The 17,659-nt window shown below is 45.3% G+C and overlaps 1 protein-coding gene across 2 annotated transcripts in view; it reads right to left on the bottom strand.

Annotated features, from left to right (window-relative positions):
- The window catches only part of PLCH2 (phospholipase C eta 2), a 909,460-nt gene that overhangs the window by 103,513 nt on the left and 788,288 nt on the right, over positions 1–17,659 (bottom strand). For both annotated transcript variants that reach the window (XM_075328181.1, XM_075328182.1), the window contains 2 exons: positions 15,403–15,561; positions 9,923–9,958 (listed from right to left, as the gene is read on the bottom strand). In XM_075328181.1, the coding sequence (XP_075184296.1) occupies positions 9,923–9,958; positions 15,403–15,561 (195 nt within the window). The remainder of the gene's footprint in view (positions 1–9,922; positions 9,959–15,402; positions 15,562–17,659) is intronic.

Below are 17,659 nucleotides of genomic sequence, written 5' to 3'. Positions count from 1 at the left end.
TCCTATAAAACTAAAGCCAGTGCTATACTGGCGCTATAATGCTGATTATATACATACCTTAGTTATGAGATCGGATGTATACTGTCTGAAATATAGACATGTTTGTGAATTGCACTGTTATTTGATTGATAGCAGCTTCAGAATATCTAATAGGTGGGAAGGGTTTTGCTAGTTATTTCTGCCCATGTCTGGCTGACTGTGTGTGTATTATATATATTATACATACATACACACACACACACACACACACACACACTATCAGTATTGTACTCTGACATGATAAACTGTTGGCTTAATTAAAAAAATATATGCTTAGAAGAAATAACAACAGAAAAGGCTATCTGAGGTGGAAATGATTATTCCTATATATATATATATATATATATATATATATATATATATATATATATATCATACACACACACACATATACATATATACAGTATATACACACATATACGCACACATCCAGGGATAATCATTTCCACCTCAAGCAGCCTTTTTTTTTCTCTTTTAAGCATTTCTTTATTGTGCTAACAGCTTATCAAGCCAGAGTACAATACTGACATATTGGGAAAAAAATAATAATATTAATAAAAATAAATTAAGAATAAGTGATTTTATATATATATATATATATATATATATATCTATATATATATATATATATATAGATATATATATATATATATATATATATATATATATTCATTCATATTTATTTTTTTTAGGTCAGTGGTTCCACTAGTACTTTGACAAATGAGGTCTCAGTATTGATAGATTTTCAGGTCCTGCTCCATGTTCCAATATGGGATATAATTAATCACCATTTTGAATCCAGGCTGCACAATCCTTACAAGATGTAACACCGCTATATTCAATGGACGTGAGGCGGCGATCGTCAGCCGTCACGTGATGTGTTATCTGGAGTAATATAATGTGCAAATTGCTGTGGCGAACGCTGAATTTCATTCGCTATAAATGAGCAGAGGACCTCGGGGTCTGAATCGCTCAGCACGTGAGAATCATTGAGTGCTGCAGATCGCACTTCATTACACTTCTAAGAAAGCAAATGATGGGAATAGTGATGCTCTCCAGCATGACAGTGTAAGGCCTCGCTCACATCTGCGGATAAAAATGGAGATGGCAATGCAAGAAACATCAGATTGCACTAGCACCAATGTTATTCAATGAGACTGCGTTGTTAGGTGAGTTTTTCTTCAGCTGTAATCAAATTGGGCTGAAAGAAAACAAAAATTAAAAAAAAAAAATAAAAATCGCAGCATTCAGTGTATGGCCGATGCAAGTCGATGGGTGCGAGAAAAAAAATCGAACGGTAAACGGATGGTGCATGTCGTGTCTGATTTTATGCATACTTCTCAAAAGGAAAACAAATAATATAAAGTTATAGATAAATAGATGACAAGATGATATTAGATAGATCAGATTGCAGCTATATAATGTTATACCCACTACATATTCTAAGCTTGCAAACTTTAGAGCCTTTCATGTGGCACTAAAGAGTGTTTAGCCAGGTTTAACCTAATAAAGAAATGATTTACAAAAAATGGAGTGGGGTCCCTCCTATTTTTGATAACCAGCAAAGGTAAAGCAGACAGCTGGTGGCAGATATTATCAGGCTGGGAAGGTCCATGGCTATTGGGCCCTTCAAAGGTTGAACTAGATGGACCAAGGTCTTTTTTTTCAACCTGTGTAACTGTCTAAAAACAGCAGTCTGCAGCCACTCCAGAATTGGCACATCCATTAGCTGCACCAATACTGGCGCTTCACCTTGGCTCCTCCAGATTGTCCTGGTGCTGTAGCAGTCGAGGTAATAAGGAGTTAATAACAGCCCACAGCTGCCACTAAGCCCTAGATCAGTAACAGCAAGGGTCTATGAGACCCTCCATTACTACTCTGTAAGTAAAAGGAAATAAACACAAAACACTGAAAAAATCCTTATTTGAAATGAAATACAAAAAAACACAATCTTTCACCAATTTATTAACAACAAAATCACCCCTGCAGGTTCGATGTAATCCACATGAGGTCTCACGGTGATTCCAGCTCTACTACATCTGAAATCACACCGCGGTGGACTTCAGGCAGAGAATGAATGAGGTGCCCGATCAGTGGTGACGTCACTCAGGTAAGTTGAAGGCACAGCTGGAGGTTCCCACGGTCCTCCGTGCATGACTGCAGGTAACCTGACCTCAAATAAAGGATTTATTTGGTGTTTGTGTTTACAGTGGAACCTCGCTTAACGAGTATCCCAGTTAACGAGAATTTCGCTTTACAAGCAAAGCTTTCTGTAAATTTCTAACTCTGTTTATGAGAAAGCTTTGCTGTACGAGCAAAATCCTCACCGCACACACTTCCGGTTCCGTATATCCACCGTGCTCTAACCCGCTCTTGCAGTCCACAAAAACACACACAAGCACACACACACAAACAAACACGCACGCACACACATACAGTATTATGCTCACCTTACCTTCCATTGCCGGCCACATGGTTCTTGTTGTCTGCCGGTACATCGCGACGAGAGAGGAATCCTCGCGGCGAACTACAAGATCCGGGAAGCCGGCAATGAAACAGAAGGTAAGGTGAGCATAATATGTGTACCTTCCGTTCCATCGCCGGCCTCCTGGGTCCTGTAGTTCGCTGGTATAGGCTGTGTATCGGCACGCATCGTGCTGAAGCAGGAACTTCCTCTGTCAGACGCTACTCAAAGGCAGCGCGCTGACCAATCAGAGGCAAGCGGCTCCAGCCTTTGACGTCAGCGCTCTGGGTGCGGAAGTTCCTCCCTCGTCGTGATGGTAACCCGATACACAGCCCGTACTAGGGAACAGCAAGTCCCAGGAGACCGGCAATGGAAGGTAAGGTGAGCATATGTGCTTGTTTGTGTGCGTACGTGTTTGTGCGTGTGTGGAATGACAGAATAGGGGACCAGGATGGGACAGTGAACAAGTTGTGGAACGAATTGTCTGCATTGCAATGATTTCCTATGGGAAATCTTGCTTTGTTGAACGAGTAACTTGGTTAACCAGCACAGTCCCAGAACAGATTGTTCTCGGAAACCAAGGTCCACTGTATTTACTTTCACTTACAGATTAGAAATGGGGGGTTTCATAGATGCCTCCCGTAACTAATCGAGGGCTTAGTGGCAGCTGTGAGCTGACATTAGCCCCTTATTACCTCGATTGCCACTGTACCAGGACAATTGGGAAGAGACAGGTAAAGTGCTGGGATTGGTGCATCTGTGATGCCCCTGTGGTAACCAGGTGTCACAAAAATAAGGTAACAGTTCGAGTCCTACATGACTGTGCTAGTCACTACATACACATTAGCACACCAGGACATTTACAGTCACTGTACCCTGCTGGGAAACTCACTTAGCCAGGGGACAGGGCTGGGCACTGCTAGATAACAGGCAGCCAACTGGGGAGGAAGAGACCAGATATGGGTGAGGAGAAAGTGACCTGGGGAGTGTGGGTAGTCAGTCAGATAAAGGAAGTGAAGGCGGAAGGAGTTGAGAAGTGAGTGGTAGAAAAAGGAAAGGTGTCAAGACAGACAACAGACTTTTGAAACACATTGAAAGTAGCAAAGAATCCGCAAAAACCTGAGTAGGAAGATCAGCCACTCAGGAGAAAAGTAGCTGGAGAGCGAGAGAGCAAGCTCCAAGGACAGAGGGATCCTGTAGGGTAGACATCCATGGCTCCCAGTACTTTGCACGCCCGGGGTGCAGGTCCCAGAACAGACCAGAATTTCAAGCCATCTGTTAACTCTGCCAGGCGGGTGGGTTTCAAGGACTTATCTGCCACCACTAACATCCAAGGCATCAGTAGCGAAGGGGGGACTGGAACATATTCCCTTAAATAGTCCAAGCTACCTGCAGCAGGAGCCAGACACCAGGAGGACCTCCAAGTGCTCCACACCAGGGCGGACCCACATACACAGAAGTGCAAAGGTGGGAGAGTGGCACCAGGTTGGCTGGCACAGCTATAAGGGACACGGGCGCACTTGGGATCCAGCACGTCCCCAGGGCGCGAATCCAGTAAGTAAAGACAATCAAACTGCACTCCTTGTCTGGACTGCTTCATTGCGCTGCACCTCCACGTTAAACCTTTACCTACCCCTGGGGAAAAAGCCCTGCTCACGGAGGGCTGCACCTTCCACAGTGCCCCTCCATCATCCCCAGTGGGAACCCGCAGTGGCGGCTCTACTATCCCTGGCTGCAAACCGCAAGTGGCGTATTCAGACTTTATTTTTCCTTTTCTTTTTCATTTAAAACTGGTAGACTGTGCTCCCGGGTCCGGGACCCCTCAAGCCACGGACTGCCCAGATCCGAGCAGCTCAGCTGCCCCGGGGTGCGACACATCTAATGGATGTGGCAATCTTGGGCTGCTGCAAGCTGCTATTTTTAGGCTGGGGGGACCAATAATCATGGGTGTCCCTGAAAATATCTCCCCGCTTCCAGATGCCTGCTTTATCATGGCTGGGTATCAAAATTCGGGGGGACTGCACGCATTTTTTTAAAATTATTTATTTAAAAATAATAATAAAAAAACAAAACTGCATGTGATTCCTCTTATTTTGCTACAGAGCAAGACAAGCGCATGGCTGCAAGCTGCTGCCGTAGGCTTTACCTGTGCTGAGTATCTTAATATGGGGGGACCCTATGACTATTTTTATACTACGATAGACGCACACAACATCTGTGATCGAAAGCATCAAACACACTGTCACTCAGCGTTGTGGCATGTCTGTCTGCAACCAATCACAGAAGTTGGTGGGCGGGGGAAGTGGTGCATATGCAATGATGGTAATGAGCGGCCCCAGAAGTGAATGAGCAGTTACAGCCACGCTGGAGACAGTACAGCCTGCTTGCTTTATTTTTTTATTCCTTTATCTTTTATTCTTTGTATTTTCCTAGCGTTGGATCACAACCCAGAATTTCACTGAGAATTCCAGGCTCTGGTCCGGCACTAGGGTACGTTTGAACTCATGTGGGTCTGGACTCTTACAGTCTGGGTACGCCCATAACTACTAGCGACCACCTGGGTGCTTGGTCCTCGTAACTAGTGATGAGCGGGCACTACCATGCTTGGGTACTTGGTCCTCGTAACTAGTGATGAGCGGGCACTACCATGCTCGGGTACTTGGTCCTCGTAACTAGTGATAAGCCAGCACTACCATGCTCGGGTGCTTGGTCCTCGTAACTAGTGATAAACGGGCACTACCATGCTCTTGTGCTTGGTCCTCGTAACTAGTGATGAGTGGGCACTACCATGCTCAGGTGTTCAGTGCTTGTGAAGAGAACTTGGTTGCTCGAATGGGCGCTACTCGTGTGCAGAATATAATGGAAGTCAATGTGGGAACGTGAATAATTTTTCAGGAAGATTTCCAAGAAAAATGCTTGAGTCCCTCTTGTTTTCCAATATACTATGTAATAAAAGTTGTGCCCATCCGAGCAGCCAACTGCACTTGAGCATGGTAGTGCTCGCTCATCACTAGTTACGAGTACTGAGCACCCGAGCATGGTAGTGCTCGCTCATCACTAGTTACGAGTACCAAGCACCCAAGCATGGTAGTGCCCGCTCATCACTAGTTACGAGTACTGAGCACCTGAGCATGGTAGTGCTCGCTCATCACTAGTTACAAATACTGAGCACCTGAGCATGGTAGTGCCCGCTCATCACTAGTTACGAGTACTGAGCACCCGAGCATGGTAGTGCCCGCTCATCACTAGTTACTTGTACTGAGCACCCGAGCATGGTAGTGCCCGCTCATCACTAGTTACTCGTACTGAGCACCAGAGCATGGTAGTGCCCGCTCATCACTAGTTACGAGTACTGAGCACCCGAGCATGGTAGTGCCCGCTCATCACTAGTTACTAGTACTGAGCACCCGAGCATGGTAGTGCCCGCTCATCACTAGTTACTAGTACTGAGCACCAGAGCATGGTAGTGCCCGCTCATCACTTTTAATAACCAGTTTATCCAATAAAGGTATCACTCTTAGAATACTTCCGTCTCTTTTTATAGCATTTACATACCCCATTTGCAAAGCAAAGAGTAAGGTCCGTGGAGAATCCAGAGTACAATTCAATAGATTTTTCTGCAGATCCATGGCAAAATCCACAATGCGTTTAAACATACCCTCATTTCTTACAACCCCTTTTCCCTGACAAAATAACCCTAAATTTCAGAGAAATTAATATATTATGTATAATTTCTGCTTTCTTCCTAGATAAAACCCTTTTCCGTTCAGGTTTCTTAGATTTACAACTTGGAAGCGCCATTAGATAAGTCGCCAGACAATAAAGCTCCGCACAATTCTAGACCGAGCCTTTACTTTCCGCTCTCCATTAAGCGCTCTCTTTGAAATTTTTATTAACACGGCCATTACTTCATCCACAGATGAGCGTGTAATGCAGAAGCTGAGGAGGAGAGATACAGTGTTTACAGGCAGACACAATAAAAGGCTGAACCTATCGCCGCGCTCCAGTCCACCACCCCGAGCCGGGAGCGCTCCGACCGCCGATGGAAAATACGGGCAGACACAAAGCATTCGTCATCATTAAAAGAAAAAGGACAAAGACAACCATTAGTGCCATAAACCCAAATTAGTTAAATTAGCTATAAACTTCTTCTGCTCCAAGTCTCATTATATTTGGAGATTTACGGTCATTACGGCGCACTCCTCCCCGACATCCTCCGCTACTCATCTACCAGGTCCAAATGAATTTATGACTGGCTCTTCTTAACACCCAGAATAATGTGCAGAAAAACACATTATGCTGTATACCTATTAGGTAAATGGACAGATCAGCAGAATTGTGCTCCTAAATTTATTAAAATTGACAAATAAATATCATGTCTACATTTAAAGGGGAATTTAAAGGACTCTAAACAAGCAGCGGGGGACGTCCCCTATTCTGGTAATCAGCCAGGAGCTTATCAGCCAGACCCCCAAATATCTAGCACTTATCTTATATCTTTCTACAACTGGAATAACACTTTAGAACGGGATCTGTCACCAGATTTCACACTAAAAATTGCATATTTTACTAAATAGCTGGTGTACTTACTTTACAAATCCATATCAGAATGGTTGTATAACCATTTTAATTAGGCACAAACTCCCCCCACTTAGCCTAATTGATACTTAATAGTATTTCTCCTCCCTGCAGCCACTGAATCTACAGTGCCTACAAGTAGTATTCAACCCCCTGCAGATTTAGCAAGTTTGATAAGATGCAAATAAGTTAGAGCCTGCAAACTTCAAACAAGAGCAGGATTTATTAACAGATGCATAAATCTTACAAACCAACAAGTTATGTTGCTCAGTTAAATTTTAATAAATTTTCAACATAAAAGTGTGGGTCAATTATTATTCAACCCCTAGGTTTAATATTTTGTGGAATAACCCTTGTTTGCAATTACAGCTAATAATCGTCTTTTATAAGACCTGATCAGGCCGGCACAGGTCTCTGGAGTTATCTTGGCCCACTCCTCCATGCAGATCTTCTCCAAGTTATCTAGGTTCTTTGGGTGTCTCATGTGGACTTTAATCTTGAGCTCCTTCCACAAGTTTTCAATTGGGTTAAGGTCAGGAGACTGACTAGGCCACTGCAACACCTTGATTTTTTCCCTCTTGAACCAGGCCTTGGTTTTCTTGGCTGTGTGCTTTGGGTCGTTGTCTTGTTGGAAGATGAAAGGACGACCCATCTTAAGATCCTTGATGGAGGAGCGGAGGTTCTTGGCCAAAATCTCCAGGTAGGCCGTGCTATCCATCTTCCCATGGATGCGGACCAGATGGCCAGGCCTCTTGGCTGAGAAACAGCCCCACATCATGATGCTGCCACCACCATGCTTGACTGTAGGGATGGTATTCTTGGGGTTGTATGCAGTGCCATCCAGTCTCCAAACGTCACGTGTGTGGTTGGCACCAAAGATCTCTATCTTGGTCTCATCAGACCAGAGAACCTTGAACCAGTCTGTCTCAGAGTCCTCCAAGTGATCATGAGCAAACTGTAGACGAGCCTTGACATGACGCTTTGAAAGTAAAAGGTACCTTACGGGCTCGTCTGGAACGGAGACCATTGCGGTGGAGTACGTTACTTATGGTATTGACTGAAACCAATGTCCCCACTGCCATGAGATCTTCCCGGAGCTCCTTCCTTGTTGTCCTTGGGTTAGCCTTGACTCTTCGGACAAGCCTGGCCTCGGCACGGGTGGAAACTTTCAAAGGCTGTCCAGGCCGTGGAAGGCTAACAGTAGTTCCATAAGCCTTCCACTTCCGGATGATGCTCACAACAGTGGAGACAGGTAGGCCAAACTCCTTGGAAAGGGTTTTGTACCCCTTGCCAGCCTTGTGACCCTCCACGATCTTGTCTCTGATGGCCTTGGAATGCTCCTTTGTCTTTCCCATGTTGACCAAGTATGAGTGCTGTTCACAAGTTTGGGGAGGGTCTTAATTAGTCAGAAAAGGCTGGAAAAAGAGATAATTAATCCAAACATGTGAAGCTCATTGTTCTTTGTGCCTGAAATACTTCTTATTACTTTAGGGGAACCAAACAGAATTCTGGTGGTTTGAGGGGTTGAATAATAAATGACCCTCTGAATAAACTTTTCACAATTTAAAAAAAATAAATAAAAAAACAAATAACATTCTTTTTTGCTGCAGTGCATTTCACACTTCCAGGCTGATCTACAGTCCAAATGTCACAATGCAAAGTTAATTCCGAATGTGTAAACCTGCTAAATCTGCAGGGGGTTGAATACTACTTGTAGGCACTGTACATCCACCTTTCAATAATGAGCCCTCTTCAGTGTTCCTCCTCCCTGCTGAGATCTCAAACTGCTCAGCACAAAAATCCATGTCAGAATGGCTGTACAACCATTTTAATTAGGCACAAACTCCCCCCACTTAGCCTGATTGATACTTAATAGTATTTCTCCTCCCTGCAGTCATTGAACCTTTATCCACCTATCATTAGTGAGTGCTCCTCAGTGTACCTCCTCCCTGCTGAAATCTCAAACTGCTCAGCACAAAAATCTATGTCAGAAAGGCTGTATAACCATTTTAGTTAGGCACAAACATCCCCCACTTAGCCTGACTGACGGCTTAATAGTGTTCCTCCTCCCTTAGGTCACTGAATCTCCATCCACCTATCATTAATGACCGCTCCTCAGTGTCCCTCCTCCCTGCTGAGATCTCAAACTGCTCTGCACAAAAATTCATGTTAGAATGGCTGTACAACATTTATCCTGCTTGACGCTTAATAGTGTTCCTCCTCCCTGGTGTCACTGAATCTCCATCCACTTATTATTGACAGCTCCTCAGTGTACCTCCTCCCTGCTGAGATCTCAAACTGCTCAGTACAAGCTGCAGCTATTTAGCTAAATACACTCAGATTAATGAGCTCAATCACTTTTTAGCTGGACATATAAATTTTTTTTTTTTTTTTAACTTTAGAACTTTATAGCTATTCTAATGTGCAATTTCAAAGCAAGTACACCAACATCCTCAGGTCGAAAAGATCTATATAATTATGTATGGAGTCTGTTTTGTGAGATCTGGTGCCAGACCTTGTAGAAGGGATTATGGATCATTGTGGCAAATCGTGCGGATGCTGTGGGACCTATGGGGAGCAAGAGCCAAGCTCAGTTTGATTTTAGCCCTTTATTGAGTAGTAAGTATCTAGACAAGGATTCGCTCTTTATAAACCAAACTAATGTTAATAGTGTGATGAATGAAAAGACGACGACACAAACAGGGCATCATAGGAAGATCTGTACACACCCAGGACAATAAGAAGTGCGCGATCATTGGGGTCCCAGTATTCCAGTGCAGAGGTGATCACCCCTTTAAAAAAATCACATCTGAGCCAATAACTTAAAATTTAATTTCTTACCGTAGATCTTTCAACGGCAGATCCAGAGTTACATTTCTGTAAAAAACATTATAAGCAATTAGTGTATAAACAAATCACTATAAAAATACACATATACATACACAGGATAAAATGCAAAATTTTGGATAAAAAAAAAAAAAGATAAATATTGAATTGATAAATATAAGATGTATAATTCTGGATATTTTCCATATATGTTCGGAGAATTGTACGTGCAAATTATTCTGTGCTTAGGAAAATTATAGAAAGTGAAAAATTTGAGAAAATTTAATCTGAAAGATGGAACCTCCTGATAACTGATGAGGAGGTGCTCAACGCTCCATGTACCCATCACACAGGAGTAACAGGGGAGGAACCGTATATTGGGTAATTAAGGAGAATCTGCTATCATATATACCTTAACCAAAAACATTAAAGTGTTAGGCCGAGTTCACACGTCCAACATCCGTTGTAACAAATCCGTTGGCAGAAAAGTTGTGCAAATGCAACTTTGTCAGTTTTGAAAAAACTGATTTTTGATAGATCATGTTTTTTTTTACATTGGAAAACAGATCCGTTAACCGATTGCTATTCAGTCATCTGTTTTTCTTGCATTTGTAACGGATCCTTTTTTTTTTCTTACAGGATCCGTTTCAGATGGAACATAAATAGCAATCCGGTAAAGGAAACCTGTCACAAGATTTGGAGAGTATTAGCTGCGGCCATCACCAGTGGGCTCTTATATACAAGCATTCCAGAATACTGTATATAAAAGCCCAGGCCGCTCTGTATAATGTAAAAAACAGTTTTATAATACTCACCTAGAGAGTGGTCCAGTCCAATAGGTGTCACTGCTCTCTGGTCCGGTGCCTCCTCTCCTCTCTCTCTTTGGTCGAGTGCCTCCTCTTCTCTCTCTCTGGTCCGGTGCCTCCTCCCCTCTCTCTCTTTGGTCCGGTGCCTCCTCTCCTCTCTCTCTGGTCCGGTGCCTCATCTCTCTCTCTGGTTCGGTGCCTCCTCTCCTCTCTCTCTCTGGTCCGGTGCCTCCTCTCCTCTCTCTTTGGTCCGGTGCCTCCTCTCCTCTCTCTCTGGTCCGGTGCCTCATCTCTCTCTCTGGTTCGGTGCCTCCTCTCCTCTCTCTCTCTGGTCCGGTGCCTCCTCTCCTCTCTCTCTGGTCCGGTGCCTCCTCTCCTCTCTCTCTGGTCCGGTGCCTCCTCTCCTCTCTCTCTCTGGTCCGGTGCCTCCTCTCCTCTCTCTCTCTGGTCCGGTGCCTCCTCTCCTCTCTCTCTGGACCGGTGCCTCCTCTCCTCTCTCTCTCTGGTCCGGTGCCTCCTCTCCTCTCTCTCTCTCTGGTCCGGTGCCTCCTCTCTCTCTCTCGTCCGGTGCCTCCTCTTCTCTCTCTCTGGTCCGGTGCCTCCTCTCCTCTCTTCGGTCCGGTGCCTCCTCTCCTCTCTTCGGTCCGGTGCCTCCTCTCCTCTCTTCGGTCCGGTGCCTCCTCTCCTCTCTTCGGTCCGGTGCCTCCTCTCCTCTCTCTCTGGTCCGGTGCCTCCTCTCCTCTCTCTCTGGTCTGGTGCCTCCTCTCCTCTCTCTCTGGTCTGGTGCCTCCTCTCCTCTCTCTCTGGTCTGGTGCCTCCTCTCCTCTCTTCGGTCCGGTGCCTCCTCTCTTCGGTCCGGTGCCTCCTCTCTTCTACTATTTCTGTCCTCCTTCTATACACCCCAGTGTGCATGACGCGTCTACATCATCCACACAAGCCGACATTGCAGTCCCGCGCAGGCGCAGTTTGATTAGCCCTTCTGAGGACAGATTAATGTACTGCGCATATGTACTACAATACTTTGATCTGCCCTGAGTAGGACAGAAAGAAGTGCGCCTGCGCAGAACTGCAATGTCGATGATGTAGGAGGCATCATGCATACGGGTCCCAGAAGAAGGAGAACAGAGATCGCCGCAAAGAAGAGGCGCTGGAGCGGAGAGCAGCGACTCCCATTAGATCGGCCCGCCCCCCCAGGTTGGTATTATAAAAGTGATTTTTATATGCTACAGAGCGGCCTGGGCTCTTGTATACAGTGCTCTGGAGTACTGTATATAAGAGCTCACTGGTGGTGGCCGCAGCTTACAGTTGCTAAATTTGGTGACAGGTTCCCTTTAATGGATCTCCATAGACTCCCATGTAAAAAAATAAACAGATCCTGCAAAAATCAATTCTTTCAAAACGGACAAAAATAAAAAAAGTTGTGTTTGCACAATTTTTGTGCCAACGGATCCGTTCTAACGTATAATTACTGGACGTGTGAACTTGGCCTTATATAGGATAGTAAAACCGAATGTTATCACTCTTTGAAATTGGTCTGGGAGCAAAAAATATAAGATCTGATTGATTTAGCATCACTAAAAAGTCTATGCGGCGGTGCAGGTTTCCTTTGGAGTCATGTAGGTGGGGCATATAAGTTTGCTACAGCGACACACGCGGCATACAAGCTTGCTCTAGAGGCATACGAGGCATACAAGCTTGCTCCAGCAGCAAACGGGGCATACAAGCTTGCTCCAACAGCAAACGGGGCATACAAGCTTGCTCCAGCGGCACACGGGGCATACAAGCTTGCTCCAGCGGCACACGGGGCATATAAGTTTGCTACAGCGACACACGGAGCATACAAGCTTGCTCCAGCGGCACACGGGGCATACAAGCTTGCTCCAGTGGCACACGGGGCATACAAGCTTGCTCCAGTGGCACACGGGGCATACAAGCTTGCTCCAGTGGCACACGGGGCATACAAGCTTGCTCCAGTGGCACACGGGGCATACAAGCTTGCTCCAGTGGCACACGGGGCATACAAGCTTGCTCCAGTGGCACACGGGGCATACAAGCTTGCTCCAGTGGCACACGGGGCATACAAGCTTGCTCCAGCGACACACTGGGCATACAAGCTTGCTCCAGCGACACACGGGGCATACAAGCTTGCTCCAGCGACACACAGGGCATACAAGCTTGCTCTAGCGGCACATGGGGCATACTAGCTTGCGCCAGATGCCGATGGAGTCACCTTCTATTACCAGGACCATAGGACTCAACGGGAGACTAGGACCATCCTAATGACTCTACATATGTAGTGCACAATATTCTATAAATATTCACATTTTTTTCTTTGTGCTCCATTTCATAGAGAAATCCTGTATAACACTGGTGATAGTTTAGGGACATTCAGTATATTTGATGATAGGATCTCTTTATAATGCTCCAGGACACACATCATGCATATTACGCAATCATTTGTCTATGTAGTGACGTCATATGCTATTGTGTAAAAATATTAGGCAGATGTGGAAACAATACTGCAAAGAAATAATGTTGCCAAATATAAAAGCGTTGTTTATTCTCAATTATAAGAATAAATGAGAATTCTTAATCAAATCAATATTTTGGTTGACCGCCCTTTGCTTATCGGTGCTTCTTCATATACTTGTACAGGGTGGAATTTTGCTGTTTAATCTGATAGCAGTATAATACAGGGGAAGAGAGCCTGATTCCAGGGATGTGACACTTATTAAGCTGTGGGCTGTAGTTTCCATGGAATCAGAGTTTTATCAGCTGGAAATTATCACTGCAGGACTACGTCTCATGAGCAGAGCAGTCCAATTAATGCAACTCCACCCACAGCACTGATTGGCAGCTTCCTTACAATTCACACAGGAAGCAGCCAATCAGGGGTGTGGGCGGGGTTATATACTGCTCAGAAGTCTCAGTTCTGCTACATCTACAGCTGAGAAAACAAGGATTTGTGTCATATTAGTGGATTTCCTGAGAAAGAGATATCTATCTATCTCACTTCTGCTCCGGTATGTGCCCCAATTTCCTTCGGGATCAGACGACAGCACTACGTTTTTTCACATGCGTCATGAACTTTTTTTGCTGTAAAAGCGGATCCTGATTTTACAGCAAAAAACGCATGCAAACGCATGTGTTATTTTGCAGGATCCTGTCACTTTAAGTTTACGGGCGGGCATTGGAGTCATGTGATCGGGAGTCAGTGGAACTGAACGTGATAGACTGGGAGCCGGCTTCTGACAGCTGCGGAGGCTCGAAACCAAGGTAAACATCAGGTAACTTGCTTGGATACACGATATTTACCTTGGTTACGAGCATCCGTAGGTGCTAGGAGCCGGGCTCCCTGCACTCGTAACCCACGTAAACATCGGGTACCTAAGAGAAGCGCTTTGCTTGGTTACCCGATATTTATCTTGGTTATGAGTGTCCGCAGCTCTCAGGCGGGGGAGACAGGAAAGGGGGAGAGGGGGAGAGACAGAGAGGGAGGAGGAGAGAGACAGAGAGGGAGGAGGAGAGAGACAGAGAGGGAGGAGGAGAGAGACAGAGAGGGAGGGGGAGAGAGACAGAGAGGGAGGGGGAGAGAGCCAGAGAGGGAGGGGGAGAGAGGAGAGGAAGGGGGAGAGAGGAGAGGAAGGGGGAGAGAGCCAGAGAGGGAGGGGGAGAGAGACAGAGAGGGAGGGGGAGAGAGACAGAGAGGGAGGAGGAGAGAGACAGAGAGGGAGGGGGAGAGAGACAGAGAGGGAGGGGGAGAGAGAGGAGAGGGAGAGAGCCAGAGAGGGAGGGGGAGAGAGCCAGAGAGGGAGGGGGAGAGAGACAGAGAGGGAGGGGGAGAGAGAGGAGAGGGAGAGAGGGAGGTGGAGAGAGACAGAGAGGGAGGGGGAGAGAGGGAGGTGGAGAGAGACAGAGAGGGAGGGGGAGAGAGACAGAGAGGGAGGGGGAGAGAGAGGAGAGGGAGAGAGCCAGAGAGGGAGGGGGAGAGAGCCAGAGAGGGAGGGGGAGAGAGACAGAGAGGGAGGGGGAGAGAGAGGAGAGGGAGAGAGGGAGGTGGAGAGAGACAGAGAGGGAGGGGGAGAGAGAGGAGAGGGAGAGAGGGAGGTGGAGAGAGACAGAGAGGGAGGGGGAGAGAGAGGAGAGGGAGGTGGAGAGAGACAGAGAGGGAGGGGGAGAGATACAGAGGGGGAGGGGGAGAGAGAGACTGATCACCCGAGGCTGGTTTCTGGGCATGCTCAGTAGAGCAAGCTGGATCCTGTCTATCAGCATGCCAGCGTTCACATAAGTTTGCGTGCTGTTAAGTCAGGATCCAGCAATTTGCAGTATTTGGACGCAGCTCAAAAACAATACAAGTAGCATTTTTGAAAAAAGTTAAAAAACTGCAAGTCGCTGGATCCTCACTATAACGCACGCAAACGCATGTGAACGCATGTTGACGCGAGTCCATTGCAAATGCATTGAAATGAAAACGCATTTGCAATGGATCCGTTTTTGCGTTAAAAAAACGTAGTGTGAAAGCAGCGATTGTGGAATTGTACAAGGGGCAATGAAGGTTCTGACGTTCATCTTTAAAGTTTCTTCATTTGGCCAAGCACAAGAATTCGGACAAACAATAACATTTCCAACATTTTGTGGAACAGATTCCTTCACATATTCTGCAAAATTATGGAAACCAGAGCATTGCACCTTCTTTAATTCTGCCTTCTGGGTGATTTTTCCTGCGGGCGGCATGGCAGTAACGGTGAAATTGTTCGGATCCTCGCAGTCCCGGATTTTGGATTCCTTCATCAATGAGTCGAGCCTCTTCTTTGCTATGTTTTCCACTTGCTTCCTATTGGTGGAAGCCTATAGATATGGAAAGACACGAGTGAAAATTGGCTGGACTAGTGCAACAATAAAAAAATGTAAAGAGTATAAATGTATAATCTTGTGCTTTCAGCAAAAAGTAAGTGAACCTATGAATGTTATACATGCAGTGCAGAACATGAACCGGCTCCGGCTGCAGATAGCCCGTCATGATTTTTTTTTTTTTTTTTTTTGCCAGGCGAGATAATGATGTCCGTCATCAATTAATTCGTTTGCTGAAACATCTACAAATATTAATTTAGTAGGAAAAATTTCCGAGGACTTCACAGGAACTTGTGAAGGCTCATACATATTTAAATATTTCCATCACACGGTCTAGACAGAGGAACTTCTTACAAAACGACTGAAAAATGGAAATAGGTCTCTTTCTTGTATTAGCTAATGGGAGATAATTAAAGGGTGAGGACGAGAAGCCGAGATCGAGTAGAACCAAAACTTCTAAATTTACTGATTTCAAACTCAGAAATCTTTACTTAAGACCTTGGATCTCCTTATCTAATAGGCCTATGAGTAAACTCTTGGAGTTTACCATAAAGTTATTCTTTATATTTCATGCCTTGCCTTGACGTTTACAAGTGAGCGGGATTAGTGGACCACAGGAGGAACCTGGACTTACCCTTTAGTGGGAGGGGCTTAACTAAGCAACCACCGCGAGGCTGATGCTAGGTACCACTCCTTGGGCTGTGACCGGGTTCAATAGCAGCTGATCCCTAGGTCAGGTGATGGATTCAGGAATAGACTGGTACAAGCGAGGTGACAGACAGGCTGACAGGTGGGTATGGATAGGAATGGTGGGCATGGCAGGGACAGACCGGTATGGGAAGGAAGGTACTGGAGACGGACACTGGATCTCAGGACCTGACAACTAGCTAGGTAGCAGACTGGAAAATGACTAACTAGAGGCATTGGGCAGGCACCTACCCTGACAGGAGGGTGCCTTAAATACAGAGTACCTCTCAGCCATAGGGTGAGAGGCATTTCCTGGAAATTACGAGCTGGCCATTTAAGAGGAGGGAAGAAGGAGTGGAAGGACGTTCCCTCTTTTTTCGTGCTCACCCGTTAGGCCTTGCCTCTTTTTTTGTGCTCACATGTTAATAGCCTGTCTAGCGGACCGTGAGCACTCCAGCCAAAGTCCTGGGACACGATAATACTGGGCAAGTTGAAAACCTTTTGATTTCATTTAAGAGGAGGACCTGTGTGGACGCGTGCGTGTGTCTTAGGTACACTACCGGGAACCCTGTGCGGTATGTACAGGACCCAAGAGAGGAACGAGGCAGCAGCACACGAAGTTGGCTGGGGGAGTTTGGGGGAGGATGTGACCCGGACGATGACGGCGCTACATGCATATTCTTTATTATCCAGCATTATTCTTCCCTTTCTTACTGGCTACACGAATGTCTTTCATAGATTGTTGATGGAGCTAATCAGAAAACTTTGCATAGTTTCCACCTTTGCCCAAAATGTCAGTGTCAATGTTTTTCCGCTGTGAAAGAAATATTAAATGACTTTGCTCCTGGAGGATTTCAAACACAAAGTAAAAAGGCAGAACCTTCTCTTCGTCAGCCGTGAATACATTTTCATAAATCGTCTCAGAAAACGCTCCTCGATTGAATAATGGGGTCAAGCTGAAAAGTTTTGGGATTAATTTTTTATGTAACGACCGACATTAAAAAGCAATAGTAAAAAAACTTTCCATTAACATTCTGGATGGAAAAAAAAAAAATGAATGGGAATGGAGGAGAACAATTTGATATGAATCAGCTCGCAGTGTGATTTCAGTACCAAGAGAAAGAAATATCTTCCAGCAAAAAAAAGAAAAAGGAAATTGACTTCTAATGGAGAAAGACCTAGAATCCATTCCGTCTTCCAGTATAATTGCCAAGCTCGTCTTTCCAATGATGGAGTTATTAGCCTCAGCCTAACCCTCATCCAGAAATATGCCGTATCCGCTAATAAATCTGACTGGTGAACTTTCATGATGATTCGATGACATCCATGTTCTCCTGGCGAACTAATTCGATAGAGCTACTTTATTTCCAATTACAATTAAGTATACCCAATATTATGGCTTAATACG

Source organism: Anomaloglossus baeobatrachus, chromosome 11, assembly GCF_048569485.1.
Source record: "Anomaloglossus baeobatrachus isolate aAnoBae1 chromosome 11, aAnoBae1.hap1, whole genome shotgun sequence".
Classification (NCBI taxonomy): Eukaryota; Metazoa; Chordata; class Amphibia; order Anura; family Aromobatidae; genus Anomaloglossus; species Anomaloglossus baeobatrachus.
The sequence above is the reverse complement of the archived record's forward strand: the minus strand, read 5'-3'. Positions and strand labels throughout refer to the sequence as shown.